This window comes from Equus quagga, chromosome 14, assembly GCF_021613505.1.
Source record: "Equus quagga isolate Etosha38 chromosome 14, UCLA_HA_Equagga_1.0, whole genome shotgun sequence".
Taxonomy (NCBI): domain Eukaryota; kingdom Metazoa; phylum Chordata; class Mammalia; order Perissodactyla; family Equidae; genus Equus; species Equus quagga.
This window is the reverse complement of record NC_060280.1, coordinates 57,103,084-57,127,094: the sequence shown is the minus strand read 5'-3', so window position 1 is coordinate 57,127,094 and position 24,011 is coordinate 57,103,084. Positions and strand designations below refer to the sequence as shown.

The 24,011-nt window shown below is 40.6% G+C and overlaps 1 protein-coding gene across 1 annotated transcript in view; it reads right to left on the bottom strand.

Moving 5' to 3' along the window:
- The window catches only part of CUL5 (cullin 5), a 93,166-nt gene extending 71,978 nt beyond the window's left edge, over positions 1–21,188 (bottom strand). Inside the window, exon 1 of the mRNA XM_046685573.1 lies at positions 20,029–21,188. Within this exon, the coding sequence (XP_046541529.1) occupies positions 20,029–20,052 (24 nt within the window). The 5' untranslated portion in view covers positions 20,053–21,188. The remainder of the gene's footprint in view (positions 1–20,028) is intronic.
- Positions 21,189–24,011: the final 2,823 nt, after the last annotated feature.

Below are 24,011 nucleotides of genomic sequence, written 5' to 3'. Positions count from 1 at the left end.
ACCTAACTTTTATCACACAGTATTCTTATAATAAGGACCCATAGGAAATATTCATTCAACATTTAGTACTGGGATTAGCTGTGCTTCCCCCTTGAACAACTAATGTGTTTTTACCGTATGAACTTAAGCAAATCTTGTGAGTAACTTTGCTCTCTTTAGTGCTGGCTAATGAGAAATTCAGTCAGACTTGTGATCCCATAGCATATGCTTTGTGTACTAACCTTATAATTAGCATAACTTTTTCTACTGTTATTATTTTCCTATAACCCTCATTTCTTCATTTACTCTTCCCTCTGAGGAAAGGGTGTGCAAATAAACAAATATGAAAAACTATAGAAAGAACACACAAATCTTTTCTTTTTTGAGTATGGCATAATCATAACACTCTCTTAAAAGGATACTTCATAATGTCAATCAACTAAGTCTACTTCTATAAGCAATTTTGGCAATTTCTGGAATTAAACATAGTATAAATCCTGCAATTAAAAATCAAAAAGGCATAGAGGACTAGAGTAAACAGGTATTTGAGATAAATTAAATACTAGTTAGGCTCAAATCTATCAGCTATGGCAAAATAATAGGAAACACATTTTGGTTCTCCTGTCTGATGAAACATACAAGATTAACTACAGAAACATTTCCCCCCTAATACTGAATTAAAGGAGGAATTTAATAATTGAATGTTTTCTATTAAGCTTTTATAATAGATTCCAAAAACGATGCTCAAGCAGTTATATTTTCTGTTAAACTGAAGGGCACTATCATTAAATCATAACTAAACCTACTATCTACAAAAGAGAATGTTTTATTAATAAGTGAAGGACTTTCAAATTATGAACCCTGATTTATGAATGTTTCCAAAGTTTAACCCAAGGCTGCCTCATCTCTATTAATGTGCTAGAAAGTCTCTTTTGCTTTAATTCTTCTATTAAATACTCAGAATAGCAAGTAGGTTGAACTCACCAATTGCTAATAAGTCTAGGATTATCTCACCCACTGGTTCTTTCTCATCAAGAGGATTTCAATGTTTGCCATATCCTTGCTCCTCCATCATTCACTCCCTACAGCACAACTAATTCCCTCACAGGCACTCTTCTTTTCAAACACACAAATGGGCCATGAGGAAGCCAATGGGGAGTTGGCCATGGGAGATATCTAGGGGAAGAGTATTCTAGGCAGAAGCAGCAGCCATTGCAAAGACTCTGTCTGATGTACTCAAGGCAGAGCAAAGTAAGGGCAGAGGAAAGAGCAGATGAGGTCAGGGAAGCAACAGAGGGGTGTGCATCTTGTAGGGCCTTGAAGGTCACTATAAACACTTTGGCTTCTATTATAAGTGAGACTGAGAACTATTAAAAGATTCTGAGCAAGAAGTGGCATGATTTGATTTACATTTTAAAGTCTCCCTGATTGCTATGTTGAGAATACATTATAAGGGGGAAAGAGTTAAAGGCAGGTGCAAGGTTAGGAGGTGAGGTGAGATGACAGTGACTTGGACCAAGGTAGTAGCAATGGAGGTGGTGAGTAGTAGTTAGATTTTGAAGGTGGCGCTAACAGTGTGTCCTGACAGTATCCATGTAAGATGAGAGAATGGAGTAAAGCATGACTCTAAGGCTTTCGTCTGATGAAGTTAATTCATCTAACAGGACCCACAATAAAGGAGGTTACCCCAGTGGCCCAGCCCACATCACAAATCTAAACCTAAGTCAGTCTGCACATTTGGGAAACACCGCACTGTCAAGGCAACCTGACGCCAACCACAATCTTCCAACTCAGCTTCAGTTAGCTAATCTTACCTAAAAAAAGGACCTGTTTACTTTATAAGGAAATCCCTGACCTCCTAGCCAATCACGCCCTGTTTCCTCTTCTAACACGCGCTGCCTCTTCTAACACTCTATAAAACTAGGTCTTGCTCAAAATTCCTCAGGAAGAGTGCTCCACTGCTTGTTAGGCCTGTACTCTCCCAATCCATGGATTATTTTCCCTTGAACAAAAAGTCATCAAAGTCGTTACTAAATTGTTTCAGTTTTGTGATCTGACATTTCCCAGAAGTATGTCATTGCCATCAACCGAAATGGAAAAGACTGCAGATGAAAGAGGCTTAAGAAGGAAAGCTCATTAGTTCAGTTTCAGATATGTTACATTTAAAACTATTAAAAAGTCATTTGAAGATGCTGAATAGGCAGTTTGACAAGCAAATCTAGAATTTAACAGAAAGGTCCGATCAAGAAATAAAAATCTGTAAGTCCTCAGAATATAGATGGGTTTTAGAACTTGTTATTGGACGAGATCACCATGGGAGTGAATATAAACAGAGAAGACCCAGGCCTGAGCCCTTAGGTATCCAACATTAAGAGGTGGGGAGAAGAATGGACCTAGATGATATGCTAAGTGAAATAAGTCAGGCAGAGAAAGATAAATACGTTATGATTTCACTTATATGTGGAATCTAAGAAACAAAATAAATGAACAAACAAAACTAAACAGAAACAGACTCACAGATAGAGAAAACAAACTAGTGGATACCAGAGGAGGGAAGGGTTGGGGGGGGCGGGCAGGTAAAACAGGTGAAGGAGATTTAGGGTACAAACTTCCAGTTATGAAATTAATAAGTCATGAGGATATAATATACAGCATAGGGAATATAGTGAATAACATTGTAATAACTTTGTATGGTGACAGATGGTAACTAGACTTATCGTGGTGATCATTTCATAATGTATATAAATACCAAATCACTATGATGTACACCTGAAACTAATAGGACATTGTATGTCAATTATACTTCAGTAAAAAAAAAAAAAAAAAGAGGTGGGGAGAAGAGTAGAACTAGGAAAGGAAACAGAAAGAGCAACCAGAGAGGTGGCAAGAAAATCAAGAGCATGGTATTCTGGAAACCAAGTGAATAAAGCGTTATCAAGAAAGAGGGAGTGACCCACTTTAGCAAATGCTCCTGAGAGATAATGTAAGACGACCACTGAAATAGTATTACAGAAGTCACTGAGACTTTGTCAATAGCAGGTTTTGTAGGGTGGTAAGGATAAAAGCCAGACTGGAGTGGAATTAATAGAGAAAGAGACGGAAAAAACTGGAAAGAGTACAGACAACTCTTGACAATTTTTGCTGTAAAAGGGAGCACAGAAAAGGCACGGTAACTGATAGGGTAAGAGGGAGTCAAAAATTTTTTTTAAGATGGAATACAGTATATTTGTATACTGATAGGCATGTTCCAGGATATAATATTGATGATGTAGGAGAAAAAGGGGAAACTGCTGGAGAATTTAAATTGCCCTGGATAGGCAACAGGGAATGGAATCTAGTGCACAGGTGGAAGAACCAACTATAAGCCAAGAGGAGAAGGCAAAGTACGTACATGCAGATGCTGGTAAGAGGGCAGATGTGGTACTACTCTGAGAAGTTTTTTTTTTTTTTTCCGGTGAGGAAGATTGGCCCTGAGCCAACATCTATGCCAATCTTTATTTTATATGTGGGTAGCTGCCACAGCATGGTTTGATGAATGGTATATGTCCACACCCAGGATCCAAACCCATGAACCCGTGCTGCCAAAGCAGTGTGCACCCAACTTAACCACTACGCCACCAGGCCAGCCCTGAGAAGTTCATTTTTGATTCCTTCAATTTCTCAGTGATGTGGAAATAAGGAAAATGCTTGGAAGATGGTGGAGAAGGTGCTGGAATTTTGAGAGAAAAGATGTGAAAAAGACATCTAGGAAAGTGGAAGAATAAATGACTATGGAAGTGTAGTATGACTAGGCTCAACTATAGATTGCAGTCATGAATTTAAAGTGAAAATAGCATGGTGTGTCTTTTCCCCCTGCAACATTCAGCTGCACAGGTGCTGGCAGTGAGAGGTGAAGAGATGGACTTAACCAGGGTTGTGGTTTTCCTCAGTGAAACAAGAGAGGAGCAAGGCAGTCAAAAGTATATTCAAGGGAGTGATTATAATGATTGAACACAGAATTTATGCTGGGTATGGGGGAGAGAAAGGACAGCAGGATGATGAGAAACAGAGACTTCTGCTTCCAACCATGATGGAAAAACAGAGCCAGATTTTCCCTCCTGCCTGAACAACCAGAAAGCCAAAGGGCAGTACAGGACAGGGTTTCCTGAGAAAAGGAAAACAAATGAGCTGAGGCCTACAAATGCCCAAGCATACTGCCTAGAGAGAGTTTCTAGGCCTCGGCACAAGCAGGGGGAAGCTAAACAGCCTGGTGATTTCATTAAGTTTAGGACACAGAGTTCACAGTTTTGGGAGGCCAAGGCAATTAAAATTTGTGGCAAAGTACCAGAAAAAAGGGAGCTGCACAGAAAGGGAGCTCTGGAGATATGCAGAGGGGTCCCCTAGAGCCTTTGACTGGATATTGACCTATACATATGCATGAGAAAACTATCAGAGACTGGGGAAAGAACCATTAGAAGGCAGCAGACAGAACAATCACCAGAGCCCACAGAGAGCCAGGAACAGTTCATATTCCCAGCAGTCAGAGTGGAAACGCTCCTATATGCTAGGCATTGGGGAGAGTCCTCAGAAAGGTATTACATCCATAGTGGAGCCAAAGTAGCCCTACCCTGAATGTTGTTTCAGACCCACCCTCTAACAAAACTTAAAAGCAAGCTTCAAAAGAACTAAATTTATTCCAAGTAACTTAACCACGTCACAGCCAAATCCAAAAATATTTAAAGGAAATTTTAAAAATCAAGCCCCCAAAACATAAAACTCACAATGTCTGACATCCAATCAAAAATTACCAAGCAGAGCCAGCCCTAGTGGCCTAGTGGTTAAGTTCAGGGCACTCCTCCTTGGTGGCCCAGGTTCAGTTCCCAGGCGTAGACCTACACCACTCCGTTAGCAGCCATACTGTGCTGGTGGCCCACATACTAAAAAATAGAGGAAGACTGTCACAGATGTTACTTCAGGGTGAATCTCCCTCAGCAAAAAATAAAATAAAATAAAATTACCAAGCTGGCAAAGAAGCAGAAAAATATAACTTGTCATCAAAAGAAAAATCTATCAACACAAACTGACCCAGAAATGACACAGATGATAGTTTTATTAGACAATGACATTAAATCAGCTATTATAAATATACTCCACACGTTCAAGAAGAGAGAGGAAAATATAAACATTGTAGAAATCAATGGTTTTTAAAAATGAGTATTTGGACATCACCAAGATGGCGGAGTGAGTAGTCTTCTTTGTCTCTCCCTCTTCGAATCTACAACTAATTGGACATTCATCGGTTAACAAAGAATATCCATGTAGCATCTCAGGACGCCTGAGAGACCCATGCTGCTATAGATCAGAGGGCAGATGGACTTCCCCCCAGGAGGAGGTGGAGATAGGTGAAAACTCTCTGACCCCCAACCCCCGGACAGCCTAATACCTGCAAGTGGCTTTCTTCCAGCGGAATCCCCCATAGCATCTCCATGCACCAAGGGCAGGAGTGTGTGCGCACCGGCAGAGCAACAGTGGAAATAGGTGACTACAGCCCTACCTAAGCCCCCTGCGATTACACCTAAGTCCAGGGGGAAACTCCAGGGTCCTGCACCAGCGGCAGGGAAAGGCTCTACTCACCATTAGCGGAGAGGCCCCTCCCAGCATTCAGAACACCGGAAGACTCCCGAAGAGGAGGATCCTGGGCAGGGCAGCAGCCCCTCAGCTGCCACAGGACTCACAGACTCCAGCTGTCTCCCAGACGAGGCAAGGGCCTCCCGGAGATCCCATAGGAGTGCTCTGGGGCTGGGTGGAGTTCCAGTGGCCCAGCTCTGCGGCCCAGGGGGAGACTCCAGGGTCCCGCATCAGTGCACCAGTGGCAGGGAAAGCCTCTACTCACCATTAGCGGAGAGGCCCCACCGAGCATTCAGAATGCCGGAAGGCAGCTAAAGAGGAGGATCCTGGGCAGGGCAGCAGCCCTCCAGCGGCCGCCGGACTCATGGACTCCAGCTGTGTCTCAGAGGGGACAAGAGGCACCCAGAGATCCCGTGGGCATGGTCAGGGGCTGGGTGGAGCTCCAGCGGCCTGGCTCCGGGACCCAGGGGGAAACTCTACAGTCCCACAGCAGCCTCAGCGAAAGCCTCTGCACAGCACTAGTGGAGAGGCCCCGACTGGCAATCAAAAGGCTGGAAGGACCTGGGGCAAAAGTAGCACAGGTAGGTGAGCTAACCACAGACTGCAGAAGATACCCATAGTTCTGCTGGGACCTATAGTGGACAAGTAAGATTTTGTGGGCTTTGACAGTGACAGAGCTGCGAATATAGGTGATCCTGCTCCCGGCTGCTGGGAAAGCCCACAACACCACTGCAGACACCAAGGAGGGATTACGACTAGGTGGTCTGCAACAGTAGGCACCAGCAGCCTGAAGCCCCCTTGCAATTGCCCCCACAGCTGACGAGGGACCCCACAGGACTACTGTGACTATGAGGAGGGGCCCAGGTCCAGTCAGCAACAGCTGACAGGGTCCCTGGTCTGGGCAGTCTAAACAGGTGCTCCCCCCACACCAGTAGAAACAAGTGAAAGCAGTAACTAAACTCTAGCTCTATGCAGAGGCACAAATCCACGCCATCAAGCAGTATGAAAAAATATACTAAATCTCAAGAACAGAAGGAAAATGACAAGTACCCAGAAAAAAATCCCAAAGACAATGAAATCTATAACCTAAATGATGATGAATTTAAAACAGCCATTATTAAAAAACTCAACAAGTTAAAAGAGAATACAGATAAACAACTCAACGAGTTCAGGAGCTATGTCACAAAAGAGTTTGATACTATAAAGAAGAACCAATCAGAAATACTGGAGATGAAGAACACAATGGAAGACATTAAGAAAAATCTGGACTCTCTGAACAGCAGGGTCGATAATATGGAGGACAGAATTAGCAATGTGGAGAACAGGAATATAGAAATGCTGCAGACAGAGGAGGAGAGAGAACTATGACTAAGAAGAAATGAAGAAACTCTCCGAGAATTATCCGACTCAATGAGGAGATGCAACATAAGGATTATAGGTATACCAGAGGGAGAAGAGAAAGAGAAGGGGGCAGAAAGCCTGTTCAAAGAAATAATGGCTGACAATTTTCCAAACCTGGGGAGAGAGATGGAACGTCATGTGACAGAAGCCAACAGATCTCCAAACTTTATCAATATAAGAAGACCAACCCCAAGGCATATAACAGTGAAGCTAGCAAAAGTCAACAACAAAGAGAAAATACTAAGGGCAGCCAGGCAGAAGAAAATAACCTACAAAGGAACCCCAATAAGGCTATCAGCAGATACCTTACAGGCTAGAAGAGAGTGGAATGATATATTCAAAACTCTGAAAGACAAAAACCTGCAGCCAAGAATACTCTACCCAGCAAAAATATTCTTCAAATATGATGGAGAAATCAAAACGTTCCCAGATACACAAAAGTTAAGGGAGTTCATTGTCACAAGACCTCCCTTCAAGAAATGCTCAGGAAGACCCTCAAACCTGAAAAATCAAAAACAGGAAAGGGGTTACAAAACCCAGAGCAAAGGAGATAAGTAGAAGGACAATAACAGAAAGCAGCAGCTCTCCATCACAACAGATTAGCAAAAGTTCAATAAAACATTAAAGATAAAAGGAAGGGAAACGCCAAGAATAAATATAATCCTGTCATTTTAACCACAAACTCACAACACAAGAAGGAAGAGGGAAAAAAAAAATCTGACAATAACAATCTAGGAGCGGAAGAGAAAAGGGATGGAATGTTTTAATTTAAGGAAATAAGAGGCTATCAGAAAATGGACTATCTCATCTATGAGATGTTTTATACAAATCACCTGGTAACCACTAAACAAATAATAAGAATAAAGACACAAATTACAAATAAGAAGAAAGCCAATACAGAAATTTACCTACCTGAATTAGCAATCCAAAAATCATGGGGCGAGAAACAAAGGAAATGCAAGAACACCAGAAAACAAGTGATAAAATGGCAGCAGTAGGCCCCCACATTTCAATAATCACTCTAAATGTAAATGGATTGAACTCTCCAAACAAAAGACACAGAGTGGCAGGATGGATCAAAGAACAAGACCCAACAATATGCTGCCTCCAGGAAATACACCTCAGCTCCAAAGACAAACACAGATTCAGAGAAGGGATGGAAGACAATACTCCAAGCTAATAATGAACAAAAGAATGCAGGTGTTGCCATACTTATATCAGACAAAGTAGACTTCAAAGCAAAACAGATAAAGAAAAACAAAGAGGGGCAGTATATAACAATAAAAGGGACACTCCACCAAGATGACATAACACTTATAAATATATACGCACCCAACACAGGAGCACCAAAATGTGTAAAGCAACTCCTAATAAAACTAAAAGCAAACATCAACAACAATACAATAATAGTAGGGGACCTCAACACCCCATTAACACCAACGGATAGATCATCCAGACAGAAAATCAACAAGGAAATTATAGAATTAAATGAAAAATTAGATCAGATGGACTTAATAAATATATATAGAACACTTCATCCAAAAACAGCAGGTTACACATTCATTCTCAAGGATAGACCATATCTTGGGAAACAAAGCACACATCAATAAATTCAAGAGGACTGAAATAGTATCGAGCATCTTTTCTGATCATAATGCTATGAAACTAGAAATCAACTACAAGAATAAAGCTGGGAAAGGGCAAAAATGTGGAGACTAAACAACATGCTACTGAACAAACAATGGATTACTGAAGAAATTAAAGAAGAAATCAGGTATTATCTGGAGAGAAATGAAAATGAAAACACACCATACCAAATGATTTGGGATGCAGCAAAGGCAGTCCTAAGAGGGAAATTCATTGCAACACAGGCTCACCTCAATAAGCAAGAAAAAATCTTACATAAACAACCTCAAACGACACCTAATGGAATTAGAAAAAGGAGAACAAAGCCCAAAGTCAGTAGAAGGAGGGAAATAATAAAAACTAGAGCAGAAATAAATGATATTGAAACAAAAAAGACAGTAGAAAGGATCAATGAAAGAAAGAGTTGATTCTTTGCAAAAATTAACAAAATCGACAAACCCTTAGCCAGACTCACTAAAAAAAAAAAAAATGACAGAAGTCTCAAATAAATAAAATTAGAAACGAGAGAGGAGAAATCACAACAGATACCAAAGAAATACAAAGGATCATAAGAGAATACTATGAAAAACTAAATGCCAACAAATTGAACAACCTAGAAGAAATGGATAAATTTCTAGACTCATACAACCCACCCAAACTAAATCAGGAAGAAATAGAGAATCTGAATAGACCAATCACAAGTAAAGAAATAGAAAGAGTAATCAAAAACCTCCCCAAAAATAAGAGTCCAGGACCAGACGTCTTCTCTGGAGAATTCTACCAAACATTCAAAGAATATTTAATACCTATCCTTCTCAAACTGTTCCAGAAAATAGAGGAAGATGGAGCACTCCCTAATACATTCTGTGAAGCCAACATCACCCTGATCCCCAAACCTGACAAGGACAACACAAAGAAAGAAAACTACAGGCCAATATCACTGATGAACATAGATGCAAAAATCCTCAACAAAATTTTGGCCAACCAAATACCGCAATACATCAAAAAGATTATACGCCATGATCAAGTGGGATTTATACCAGGGACAGAGGAATGGTACAACATCCGCAAGTCAATCAACGTGATTCACTACATTAACACAAAAGGAGAAACAAAAACCACATGATCATCTCAATAGATGCAGAGAAAGCATTCGACAAGATCCAACATCCATTTATGATAAAAACCCTCAATAAAATAGGTATAGAAGGAAAGTACCTCAACATAATAAAGGCCATATATGACAAACCCACAGCCAACATCATACTCAACGGACAAAAACTGAAACCCATCCCTCTCAGAACAGGAACAAGACAAGGGTGCCCACTTTCACCACTCTTATTCAACATAGTACTGGAGGTTTTGGCCAGAGCAATTCGGCAGGAAAAAGAAATAAAAGGAATCCAAATAGGCAATGAAGAAGTAAAACTCTCACTGTTTGCAGACGACATGATCTTATATATATAGAAAACCCCAAAGAATCCACAGAAAAACTATTAGAAACAATCAACAGCTACAGCAAAGTTGCAGGGTATAAAATCAACATACATAATAAGTCAGTAGCATTTCTATATGCTAACAATGAACTAACAGAAAAAGATCTCAGGAACTCAATTCCATTCACGATCGCAACAAAAAGAATACAATACCTTGGGATAAATTTAACCAAGGAAGTGAAAGATCTATACAACGAAAACTACAAGACTTTCTTGAAAGAAATCGAAGACGACATAAAGAGATGGAAAGACATTCCATACCCACAGATTGGAAGAATAAACATAGTTAAAATGTCCATACTACCTAAAGCAATCTACAGATTCAACACTATCCCAATCAGAATTCCAATGCCATTCTTTACAGAAATTGAAGAAAGAATCCTAAAATTCATATGGGGCAACAAAAGACCCCGAATTGCTAAAGCAATCCTGAGAAAGAAGAACACAGTTGGAGGCATCACAATCCCTGACTTCAAAACATACTACAAAGCTACAGTAATCAAAACAGCATGGTACTGGTACAAAAACAGGTGCTCAAATCAATGGAACAGAATTCAAAGCCCAGAAATAAAACCACACATCTATGGACAGCTAATCTTTGATGAAGGAGCTGAGGGCCTACAATGGAGGAAAGAAAGTCTCTTCAACAAATGGTGCTGGGAAAACTGGACAGCCACATGTAAAAGAATGAAAATTGACCATTCTTTTTCACCACACACTAAAATAAACTCAAAATGGATCAAAGACCTAAAGATTAGGGCTGAAACAATAAGTCTTCTGGAAGAGCATATCGGCAGTACACTCTTTGACATCAGCTTCAAAAGAATCTTTTCGGACACCATAACCCCTCACATGAGGGAAACAATAGAAAGAATAAACAAATGGGACTTCATCAGACTAAAGAGCTTCTTCAAGGCAAGGGAAAACAGGATTGAAACAAAAAAACAGCCCACTAATTGGGAAAAAATATTCACAAGTTATTTATCCAACAAAGGCTTAATCTCCATGATATACAAAGAACTCACACAACTCAACAATAAAAAATCAGACAACCCAATTACAAAATGGGCAGGGGACATGAACAGACATTTCTCCAAAGAAGATATACGGATGGCCAATAGACACATGAAAAGATGCTCATCATCACTAATCATCAGGGAAATGCAAATCAAAACTACACTAAGATATCACCTTACGCCTGTTAGAACGGCAAAAATATTCAAAACCAAGAGTGACAAATGTTGGAGAGGCTGTGGAGAAAAGGTAACCCTCATATACTGTTGGTGGAAATGCAAACTGGTGCAGCCACTATGAAAAACAGTATGGAGATTCCTCAAAAAGTTAAGAATAGAAATACCTTATGACTCAGCCATCCCACTACTGGGTGTCTATCCTAAGAACCTGAAATCAGCAATTCCAAAAGTCCTATGCACCCCTATGTTCATCACAGCATTATTCACAATAGCCAAGTGATGGAACCAACCTAAGAGCCCAGCAACTGATGATTGGATAAAGAAGATGTGGTATATATATACAATGGAATACTACTCAGCCATAAAAAAGGACAAAATCGTCCCATTCACAACAATATGGATAGACCTTGAGGGTATTGTGTTGAGTGAAATAAGCCAGACAGAGAAAGACGAACTCTGTATGATTCCACTCATAGGTGGTAGTTAACATATGGACAAAGAGAACTGATCGGTGGTTGCCAGGGGAAAGGGGGGTGGGGGGAGGGCACTAGGGGTGAAGTGGTATACCTACAACATCACTAATAATGATGTACAACTGTAATTTCACAAGGATGTTAACTTTCATAACCTTAATAAAAAAATAATAATGCTCAAATAAACACATGAAAGTAAACAAAAATAGAAGTCAAGTGGCTTGCAAAATGTTTTAAAAGTAATACAAAATCATTTTTAAATTACTCACTTACTTTGCAACAAAGTAATACAAATACTGATCTATTAGTTTGCCCTGAAAATGTCCAGAAACTCCTATATAACATATGGGACAAAACATACCTCATTAAATTGTAAGAATAATGTTACTACAATATTTTAAATGTCAAATTTTGCATTTAAAAGAAAACATAATGTAGTTACTATTGCTGGACATCTTCTTGCTATATCTTCATGACGACAAAAATTCAAGAAAAGTTATGGTGAAAGGACAAGTTGAAGGCAAGACAAGAAACAATAACATCCACAGAATTAAAAGCAATTATTTTTTATCAGCTGTATTCTTCCACGCCCATAACATTTTGACACACAATACAAGGAGTTCAGTCATTTTAAGATTTGTATTTATTCCCTCTTTGAAGTTCCTAATCTATTAATTATAGATATATCCAATGATGGCATTTTAATAACTTTACAAAAGGAATCCAATTCGTATATTTTAGGTCTTCTGTGTAAATTATGAGGTCAGCTATTTGAATGTGTGGGTTCCCAGACTGTCTATGAGTCACTAGTACTCCCAGTTATGTGGTTTTAAAACCACATTTACAATCCCCATCAACCAAAAGAACCACAAAACCACAGTATATATTTGAATACCGGCAATTCTCACTATATTCCAGCCACACTACCCTTTTCAAGGAGTTCCTCAAACATGCCAAGCTCACCACTGCACAAGACGTTTGCCCAGAATGCTGATCATGCAGAGGCCTTCCCAAACCAAAATGCCCTTTCCCCTGTCTTCTCTACAGACCCAGAGCCAATGTCTTGAGCTGGTAGGACAATTGCTTTGATTGGCTATGAGATTGAAATTTTAATTCAGACTAAATGGCAGTTTTCAAAAAGACCTGAAAGCTACGAATCTGACTGAAATGTCATCAAGTGGCAGGGAAGGAAAATTCAACAGAATATAGTTGAAAGCAATATTTAGGGGGGAAAAATTATTTTCTATTGTAAATAAGTAAAATAGTGCCCCCACCTTCTGAACATTTTTGATTACATTGTTTTCATCACAGCCCTTACCCAACGTGTTACTTATTTCTTTGGTGTCAGTATTTACACATTAGAATATAAGCTCCAAAGACCAGGGACCTTGCCTGTCATATTCACTACTGTATTACTGACACTTAGAATAGTATCCATCAGAGTAGATGCTCACATATTTGTGGAATGAACAAGCCCCAGTTATACACATCAAATATTCCTGCTATTACCTGTATGTACTCCACGTATTATGACTAATTTTTTTTTTTTTTTTTGGAGGAAGATTAGCCCTCAGCTAACTACTGCCAGTCCTCCTCTTTTTGCTGAGGAAGCCTGGCTCTGAGCTAACATCCGTGCCCATCTTCCTCTAGTTTATACGTGGGACACCTACCACAGCATGGCTTCCAAGCAGTGCCATGTCCGCACCCGGGATCCGAACCAGCGAACCCCGGGCCGCCGAGAAGCGGAACGTGCGAACTTAACCGCTGTGCCACCGGGCCGGCCCCCTAATATTTTAACCTGAGCTGTAACTTGTTTACAGAGCCGATCAGGCACCAATTTATGCTACATACTATACAGAGGCAAGAGCCAGGTGACTTTCTGTGACACAACTAGGTTCACCAGGACCCTAGCAAAATACCTAATGAGAAATACCTGTCTTTGTCCATCCCCCTTCTCCAGCTTTCATTGTCCACCAGATAGATGTCCTATAAGTAGCTTTAATTAACATATATCACCTCCAGATTATGGTAAGTGCTCACTTATCTATTTTCACAGAACACGAAAACTCTCACATTTACTTTTATCACATAGTTTTATAGTAGGTGATTTAGTCCACCATTTCCACTTCACCCCTACCCATGGCCAACATACATACCTCTGAAATTGTTTTCTCCCTAGGCTGTAAGTGTCAAATATAACCATGTCTCTAGGACAGGACACAGGAATGAGGGAAGGAGGCCCTAAGGATCATGTGCCTCTTAGATGTCCATTCAGAAGGGCAATTTCCATCAACTCGATTAAACTGACAAGTTACGTTCTAAGGCTCTCATTTATGTTTAAGTAAGACACTAAAAAGAATTACATACCCAGTTGTGTATCTTAACTACATTCACATCTTAGTATCACATCCATATTCCCTGCCAAACATCTTCCTGACTCAATGCCTCTGCACTGGCTGTTCCTGTTCCCTCTACCTGGAACTCTTCTCCTAAATATGTAGATGGCTTGTTCCCTCACCTCATTCAGGTCTCACCTCAAATGTCATCTCTTTAGGGGTCTTCCCTGATCATCCTATTAAAAATAACACCTATCACCCTCTATCCTTTACCCTGTTTGTTTTTCCTCATAACATTTTGCACAACCTGACCTATAGTATATATGTATTTGCTTATATGTTTATTGCCTCTACCCTCCACAAAAATCTAAGTTACATAAGGGCAGGAATTTGTCTGCCTAGATCACCATGATCTAGTTGGAATTAGAAAATTCTAAATACTTGTTGAATGAATGAATTTATTTTCCACAGACTTAATGACTGCTGTTATGATTTCAGTGAACATGGTGTCATTAGCACAAATGCCCCCCATTCACGGTCACCCCACAAATTAGATTTTGAATACACACAAAATAGAAGTAATGATGAGTGACAGATTTTATGTGTAAGAGCCAAGAATAGATTAAGGGCTTGACAACATCTCTGCTCACATATATTTCAAATATTCTCCATTATCTATGGAAGTTTATTTCAAACTCCCTTGTCTAGCATTGAAGACCTTTGACAATCTGACCCTGACTTTCCTTTGTACTCTTATCTCCTACTGTTTCCTGTACTCCGGGCTACTTCCAGTACTCTGGGCTGCAAGGCTGCAACAATTCCAAGGAGCACCATTCATAGAGAAAGCAAGAAAGCATGCAGTCCTGCTTACAACGCAGCCAAACTAATCTAGTCTCCATTCCTACCAAATTTTCTCCTAACCACCACCTACAAAAAGTCTACTCATTCTTCAAAATCCAGCTCCAATGCTTTCTCCATAACACTTTGATGGTCCCTTGAAATGATCTCCTCAGTCTGTGAGGGACCATACAGCATGTGGTAACATTCCTGAAATTCTTGCCTTAGGGCAAATCATTAGTACTTTTATTCTTCTTTAGTGTATGGTAAGTTCCCAAAGAGCATGGACATTGTTTTACACATCTTTGTATCCTTCATGGTGCCTGCACATGTGTCTAACTTTAATTTACTTTACTTTTACATTACTTTAATAATGAGTAAATTCTACATACATTTCGAATCACTCTATAGTATTTCCATTTTCTTTCCTCTCAAAGGATAAAAAAGTTTCCACTGAGAAAAGTAGCTTCATATTTCAGTTTAAAGTTTAGATTCTCTTGTGGTTTGGTTTTATACCTCTATCACTTCTCTCTCTCTCTCTCTCTCTCGCTCTAGATCTAATTGGAAGGGAATAAAACCAGAAATTCCTCCTTTTAACCAATCAACACTCATTTACTGAGCACCTATAATGTACAGATACTGCAGTAGACTTCTCTTTTCAATCAATTATCGTCCATTTATGGAGCACCTACCATGAGGGATCATCGCACTACATGGTTAAGGCATCAATAGATTAATAAAATCCCTGAACTACCAGGGCATACAATCCAGAAAGGGAGTTAGATATGTAAACGGATCCTGTAACTAATACATAAGGCATAATGTAAGTGCTAGAAGAGACTGATGCAGTGCTATGGTTGAGCAGAGTAGGCAAAAATTAATTCCAAATGAGAGCACTAAGAAGAAAGGAGGTATCTGGGCTGGGTCTTGATGAATAACAGGATTTCAACAGGGAAATATTGAGGGGAAGGGTGCATTTCTGACAGAAGAAACAGCAAACATAAAGAGTCTTGAAGACTCTGGCATGCCAGTGATCCAACGAGTAACCAGCCAAGTAGAGGGATGTGTGTGTTTGTGTAAGAGAGAGAGAGAGTGTGTGTGTATGTTATTAGGGAAAAGACCCAGCTGGAAAGATCTCAGAGAATTTGAATCATCAAAGGTATCTGAGTAGGAAAGTGATATGGTCAGCACTGTGTTTTGGTCTAGAGCTCAGATTAGAGTTAAGAGATAAAAATAGTGAAATCATGGGAGTTAAGATTGTCCCAGAAAAAAAGTACAAAGACAGAAAAGGGCTGAAGATTAAATCCTGAGAAATAATTATATTGGGGAGGAGAGGAGGGAGGTCAATGAAAAACACAAATGATTTGAGAGACAGGAGACCAAGGAGACAGTGTCATAAAAACCAAAAGGCAAGCAGAGTTAGTGATCAACAATATCAGAAGAGAGGATGAATGTATCAGAGAAGAATCTCATTTGGCAATCAGGAGGTTGCTAGTGCTCTTGAGACTCACAGCTTCAATAAAATTAAGTGGGGGTAGGGGGAGAGTCAGATGACAGCAAGCCAAGCAAAAAGGTAAAGAATTACAAAGGCAGCAAGTGAGGGCTGTTTTTCTAAGAACTGTGATAGTGAACGGGAAGGGAAAAGAGCAAAAGTTTGAGGCCAAAGCAGAGTACAGGTTAAGTTTACACGAGGAGATACATGAACTCTCTTATCCTAGAAGTGAAAATAAAGGAGATTGAAACAAAATAAGAGGGGACACGCTGCCAAGTCCTGGAGGGAAACTGAAGGCTGAACAAGAACAAGTGGAAGGAGGCAATGTTGCAGTACCTTGGAAAAGAGCAGAATACAGAGGAAACAGAAAAATGTATGGTATTGACCAAGGAAGCTAAGGGCACTCCAGATAGATGGATAAAGTAACATGCTAGGAATTAAATGGGGTGAGGCTTAGCAAAATAAGATTTAAACAATTGCTATTTGGAAAAGGATACTCAATTGGAAATGAAGAAAATGAGCACTGAGGGCCTAGATGAAAACTGCAAAAGTAAAGGAACAAGCAGAATTATATGTTAAAACAACAAAGTTAAAACAGTAATATTGGAAAGTTTTTGGAGATATAAAACCCCCAAGCAACTAATAACTGTCTATGTCAAAACATAAAACACAAATCTTTGTACATATATCCAAAAGATTTCCAAATTCCAGCCAAGTCTACCTGCTTTAAATAGAGAATACAATCATTATAATCAAATTCCAGTATTAAAAAAGTAGGTGGTTTTTGCTCCAGTGGGTTCTGACTTGTAAGTTTCATATCAAAGTTTTGCGTGTTCACAACTTATTAGCCATCCCTCTGAACACTGTCACCCACAAATTCAATAAATTTAACTTCATCCAAGTTATTGATAAAGAGGAAGAGGGCATATTCTTTCAGAAGGATACTAAAGCCCTCCCTTCAGAGTTGATGATGATTTATTACTCATCATTCTTCAGATACAGTTGTTTGACTGACAATGAATCAAATTCTAACTGTATTATCATCTAGCCCACATTTGTCCATTTTGACCAGAGGACATGATAATTCTGTCAAATATGCTCTTGTGAAATCTAATTGTACAATGTCTAAGGCATTTTTCTACAGAACCAGTCTATTAATCCTGCCAAAAAAGGACGTGAGGCTAACTGGCCACTCCCCATCGCCCTGTCTCTATTCAAGGTACCACTAGCCTTGAATTTAAATGATCCTACGAAGAATGTCATGGATCTACTCTGGCGGGGTCTCACTACATTTCTCCAAGAAGACAACCTTCCACTTTTTAATTAGCTATTTCTAAATATATGAATATAAGGCAATCCCCTCCACCTCCCAGTAAGGAGAGAAAAAAGAAAAGAAGGTTTTCCGGCCTACCTGAATATGTAAACTTTTGGTGATATAGATAAAAGAATCAAATGTCTACTCATAATGTCCATTATGTTACATTAGTTATACATATTTAAAATCACATAGTGCATAAAATAATATTTAGAAATTATTTTCCCCCCCTCTGCATTTTATAAAACAATTTTATTGAAATTTTTCCAGTGTATCTCTGGCACCTGTCTTCATGTTCACCAGAGTGACTGAGTCATTTACCAGTTTTTTCAAAGAGTTACCACCTTCATTTTTTTTTATAAAAGTTGTTTGATCAAGTTACAGAACTTTTTGAATCCTTGTGATCTTTTTAACCTAAGTACCATTGTCTACACATTCAGGCAGTTTTTTCATTCTATAGGTGCGTGCTGTAGATGCAGACTCATAACCTCCACAAGGTAACCACTTACTAGTACTGAAGGAGCTTCAGACTTCTATCTCCTCCAACAAGCCTCTGTAAGGCTTTGAATGGAGTAAAGTGACTTGCTCTTTTCTGAGAGAGACTTACTGGTGGTGTGTGTCGGGGGGAACATGACAACTTGCTTTATATCTAGGTAACCAACAAGTCAAAAATTCACAGACAATCAGGAACTCAATTATTTCTAATTACATTTCAATTAAATACATTTCAATTAATGTATTAGTTGAATTAATCGATTAAAGTATTTCAATTAATAACAAGCTATTGCTTATGTTAACACACAGATGCATTAACAGGAGTCTTTAATTTTAATTAAAGTCTTTAACAGAAGTTAAGTTTTCTTTCTAAACTAACACATTAGAACTCTGCTATACTGTTATAAAAGTCAAGTCAAGCAGGATGGGTTACTCAATTTCTGTGAATTTGTCTTCTTAGGGAAACAGCAAGAGTAGTAATTCCAGTAATTTATCTATATCCTGTACTAATTAAGCGCCAGTCACTATTTTAAACGTTTTACATCGTTAACTCAATCTTCACAATGCTCCTATGAAATAGGTGCTACTGATAATTCCATTTTATTGATGAGGAAACCCAGGAACGGAGAGGTTAAGAAATTTGCCCAAAGTCACACAGCTTCTAAGTGGTAGAAATTCAGTCTGATTCTAGGCCTCTCCCCCTTTTAAAAGAAGATATATTGCCTCTTAAATCAGTAAAATTGGGTCTACATTTTATAAGACAGTCCCATCTATCAAGCAGTTAATGTCAGTAGTCTGAAGAAGACATGAATGAGATTCCAGTATATTTTAATATATTTGCGATTCTATTATTTTCTATTCTCATCCCCACTGCCTGAAGGGACAATGAGGGGTTTGGGGGAGTAGTTCATCCCTTGTATTTACGTTCCCTGAGCTAATCGCTACCCCCATTTCAGTCAGTACTTTTAAGGCAAAATCTTCCCACTATAAACACAAACACAGAACAGACTAGCGCCCTGTCTCCCTCATTCGCCTCCAAACTTTTTAACAGACGGTAGAGAATCTGCCCCTCTGGGGCCAGCTCTCCCTCGCTATCCCAAATCTCTGAAACTAACTTTAAGCGTTTTCTTTGTTCAGGTAACTTTCCTAAGCCCTAAAACGATGGCAGCACTTCCTCAGTAGTCATCTGGTTGTGTCCTATAACGGGGTTCAGGAGCAGTTTCCCAAGGAAAAAAAGGTAAAACGTGAACTCAAGTACGAGAGGCCGGGAGGGAAGGTGTGGCGCGCAGGCCAGCGAGGGCACCGCTGCCCGCCTCGGAATTTCTGCAGACAGGACGAGAACGGGAACTGAAGGTGGGGGTCGAGCCACTGGAACCTGTTAGGCTGCGTTTTCTCCGATTTTCCTCTCACGCGTCTTAGACTCTCGCTTCAGAAGAAACTGAGACCCTAAGAGTACGAACTGCCCCACTGGTCAGGACACAGCGCCACCATTCATCCCCAGCCCGAGGCCAGAGCTGGGCCCGGGAAGCAGTGCTCCCCGCCAGCCCTCCCTGGGCCTTTCTCACACGGGTCAACCGGCGGGAGGGGCAACAGGAGCCTCTCGACCCCAAGGCCAGAAACCCGCGTTCCTGTCCTCGGCGGCAGCCTCCCCGGCTTCCCTTCCGGGAGACAACCCCTGAACTCTCCCACATTTCACCCCCGAACCCGAACCAACCCTCTCCCGAAGAGCTGAACCGAGCGGTCACGGAGTAAAACCCAAGAGGGACTGAGGGTCTTACCTTTAACAGATTAGACGTCGCCATGTTCCTTCAACTTAGATTCTCGCGAGACGACGCGAGATTTCGTGGCGCTCCGGGCCCGACCACAAGCGGAGGCCGGAGTTGCCACCAGGGCCGACGGACCCAGCGGCCCGCACCGGGGGTGTCCTGGTCGCCGGGGCGGCGTGCCGACAGCGCTGACCTTGTCCCAGGCACCTGGAGCTTCCTTTCTCTTTTCCCCTACATGGTCACCGGAGCTTCCCCACACGAAAGAGCTCATACAAACGCTCAGGGAGACGGCAACGGCGAATGGTGAGAAGATAACAGGAGCCGACCTGAATGGGAAGAGGAAGCATCGACTCCACCAGCCTCCCCACTCCGTCGGATTAGCCTTTGTGGTTGCACCCGCGGCGGCCACCGGCAACGAATTTAGCTCGGCTTAGGCCGGGCAGCTCGGGTTCCCCGGGCGCATCACGTGACGCGGCGGGCGGGGGCGCGCTCGGGAGCGAGCGTGGGAGCCTGGAAGCCTCGGTGGGCCGGGAGGCTGCGGAGAGGGCGAGAGCACGCCCTCTGCTGGCGGGACCGCACGTTTTCTCTCTTCCCTCGCCCCAAATCTGGCGAGCCGGGGCTGAGGAAGACACCTTATCCCGAATGAAATGCTTATGACAGCTCGTCTTAGGCCCGGCAGCTCATGCAGTAAGAACTGGCACATAGATGGCGCCCAATGAATATGTGTTGAATGAATGCACAGAAGTATTTATTAATACTTCTATTCAAGAGTGCCTGGCACTGAAATCATCTAGAAAAGGTTGTTCAGGCAATGAATATTCATCTTGGATTTTCTGAAGGCACATTATCTTAGAAGATCCTAAACCATAAGTCCCCAGGCTTTATCGCTTCAGACCAGAAACCACGCCAAGGGAAGAGAATATATATGTAGAATCTACAATATACTTGGTATTGTCATGCATGTTTGCAAACAATCTCATTCATACGTTCATAATATGTTGGAAACAAGTAAGAGCTATGGAGTAAAAGCAGGAAAGGGGAATGAAGTTTGCAGTTTTCAGTAGAGTGATCCAAGTAGTCCTCACTGAGAAGATGGCATTTGAGCAAAGTCTTGAAGGAAGTGTGGGAGAAGAGCATTCCAGACAGGGGGGAAGCACAGCACCATGCCTGAGGTGGCAGGTTGCCCAGAGTGTCCGAGGAACAGCGAGAAGGTTGGTGTGTTCAGAGCAGAAAGAGTCATGAGGGCGTTAGATGGTAAAGGGCCTTGTAGACCACTGGAAAGACTAGCTTTCATTCTGAGTGAGACTGGGATCATTGCAGCCTTTTGAACAGAGAACTGATGATCAAACTCCCATTTTAACGTGATCTCTCTGCTGTGTAGTGAGTAGAAGCAGAAAGCTAATTTAGAAAGTTTTTGTAATATCTCATTAAATTGACACAACAATCAAGCCACCTAGGTGTCCCCATTTTACAGATGATTTAGTAGAGAGTAATCTAGGCACGATTAAACAATGAGTAAATGGTAGAACAAGGATTCGGAGCCGCTCTGCCTGTAATGTCCTGGCAGAATGTTAACATAAGGATGACTCTTAGAGGTCTTTGTTCTACAGATGAGAAGACTGAGGCTTGATCTGGCCAAGGTCACTCAACTATGTTAGAGAAAAGTCCTAGTCCAGAATAAACTTTATATAATTATGGTTCACTTTTCCAGCGAGACTAGGTTATCTGCAACCCTAGGCCAACTCTACTGCTTAAAGTGTAAAACTATAGATTAAATTATAATCAACTTTACCCTAAAAAAGAAAGGTGACAAGCTGTGATACAACAATTGAATTGAATTAATTAATTAATGGCCCTACTTAAAAAATCCAATTAAGTATTTAATTCTTGTTTGAGTACCTATTAACAGTTAGGCACTAGAAATATAGGGTTAAATGAGACAGAGGAGACCATTGCCCTCTAGGAGCTTATGGTCTAATAAGGGAGCCAGATATTAAGCATAGTTCACAAATCAAACATTACTTAACTGGAATTATGATAAATATTGCAAAGGAAAAATTCAGTGTGCACTCGAGAACATATGATAGGCAGGGGGCTTAATATCCTAATTGCCATCATTCCTCTGGTCACACTCTGAACCTTATGGCTAATTTTGAAAACTCAATTTCAGGGGCCGGCCCAATGGTGCAGCCGTTAAGTGTGCAAGTTCCACTTTGGTGGCCCGGGGTTCGCTGGTTCGGATCCTGGGTGCGGACATGGCAACATTTGGCACGCCATGCTGTGGTAGGCGTCCCACATATGAGGTAGAGGAGGATAGGCATGGATGTTGGCTCAGGGCCGGTCTTCCTCATCAAAAAGAGGAGGATTGGCAGCAGTTAGCTCAGGGCTAATCTTCCTTAAAAATAAAATAAATAAAAAATAAATAAGTTTAAAAATTAAACAAAAAACAAACAAAAAATCAGCATATGGTTAAATAGGCATTATCATGCATTACTAATGCAAGTATAATTTGATAACTTTAGGATAAAAATTTGGTAAAATAAATCCAGAGCTTTAAAAATGAAAAAAAAATGATTAATTTAAAAATAGAGAACACAAGCACGTTGTACAAAATTCACAAGGTGCTGAAAGGAATACGGTTAAAAGAAGGCCTCCTCGCCCTTTCTGGGGTAATGTCATGTTCTATATTGCGGTAGGGATCTGGGTTATTCGGGTGTATGCATTTCTCAAAACTCAGCCCTTCTACCCTTAAGATTTTTGCATCTCATTCAAAAGAAAAAGTAGTAAACAAAATTTGAAATGTAGTTAGTGATATTTATGCTAAAGAATTTAGGGGTAAGTGAAGTTATGTTTACGATTTACTTTGAAATGTATCAAAAAATAAGATGGATTGATGGTTGCATTGAAAGGTTGACAAAGCAAGTATAGTAAAATGTTAATGACAGAATCCAGACGGAGGATATACTAGTGTTCTCTGTGTAAAATCTTTTAGCCTGTCTATATGATTGAAATTTTTCATAATCAAATGTTGGGGGAATTTTTTTTTTTAAACAGGCCTCCTTTCCTCCACAGTCCCCCAGGTACCCATTCTTCCTTCTGAGGCTCAACTGTGGTTAGAAGTTTTTTGTGACTCCCTAGGACATTTCTATGTGTATATAAGTATTCATGTATGTATTCTTTTCTTCTCCTCCTCCCCAAATGATGGTATACTACTTATACTCCTTAACATCTTTTTTTTTCACTCAGCTGTGATAGAAATTACTGAAAAATATGTTTTTGCTTATTTTTTTTCACACGTTCTCAAAGAAATTCAAACAATTACTGGCAGGCCCTAATGCATCCGTTGCCTCCAGGATGTTTGGGATTATTACTTCCAAAATAGGCTCTTGATGTCCATGAGAAAGATGCAGGAGAAGCATTGACTTCAGGGGAGAAATAAGATTCATTTAGAATAAGAAAGAAACCATTAAGAGGAGAGTTTGAGGATACAGAGGATTTTACTGCCTGTCCAGAGGCTCAGAGTTTGGGGAAAGAGGAGATGGAATTAGAAGTGCTAAGTGCTGAGGTGTACCTGAATGAGGGGTAACCTAGGTGTTGGGGCTTCTTGTGGAGACTGATAGAACAAGGCTAAAGGCATAATAAGATTGGTCTTAATGGTGGAAGGGTAGATAATGGGGGTGTGTCAGATGGTATGGAGCAGTGGGGATCTCGCCAGAAAGAGAGCTCTAGAATCCCATCTTCTCTGCTGCAGTTGAAAGTGTGGAGGCTGGGGAGGGGCACTCCTACTCCATTCAAATCCACAGGGTTCTTGGGAATTCTCTTGACCCTTACCAGAGGAGGCAGGGAACCCAGGGAGACACATGGGCTTATCTAGGGTACTGAGAATTCTGTGGAACAATATATATATATTTTTTTTTAGTGATGAAGATTCACCCTGAGCTAACATCTGCTGCCAATCTTCCTCTTTTTTTGCTTGAGGAAGATTACCCCTGAGC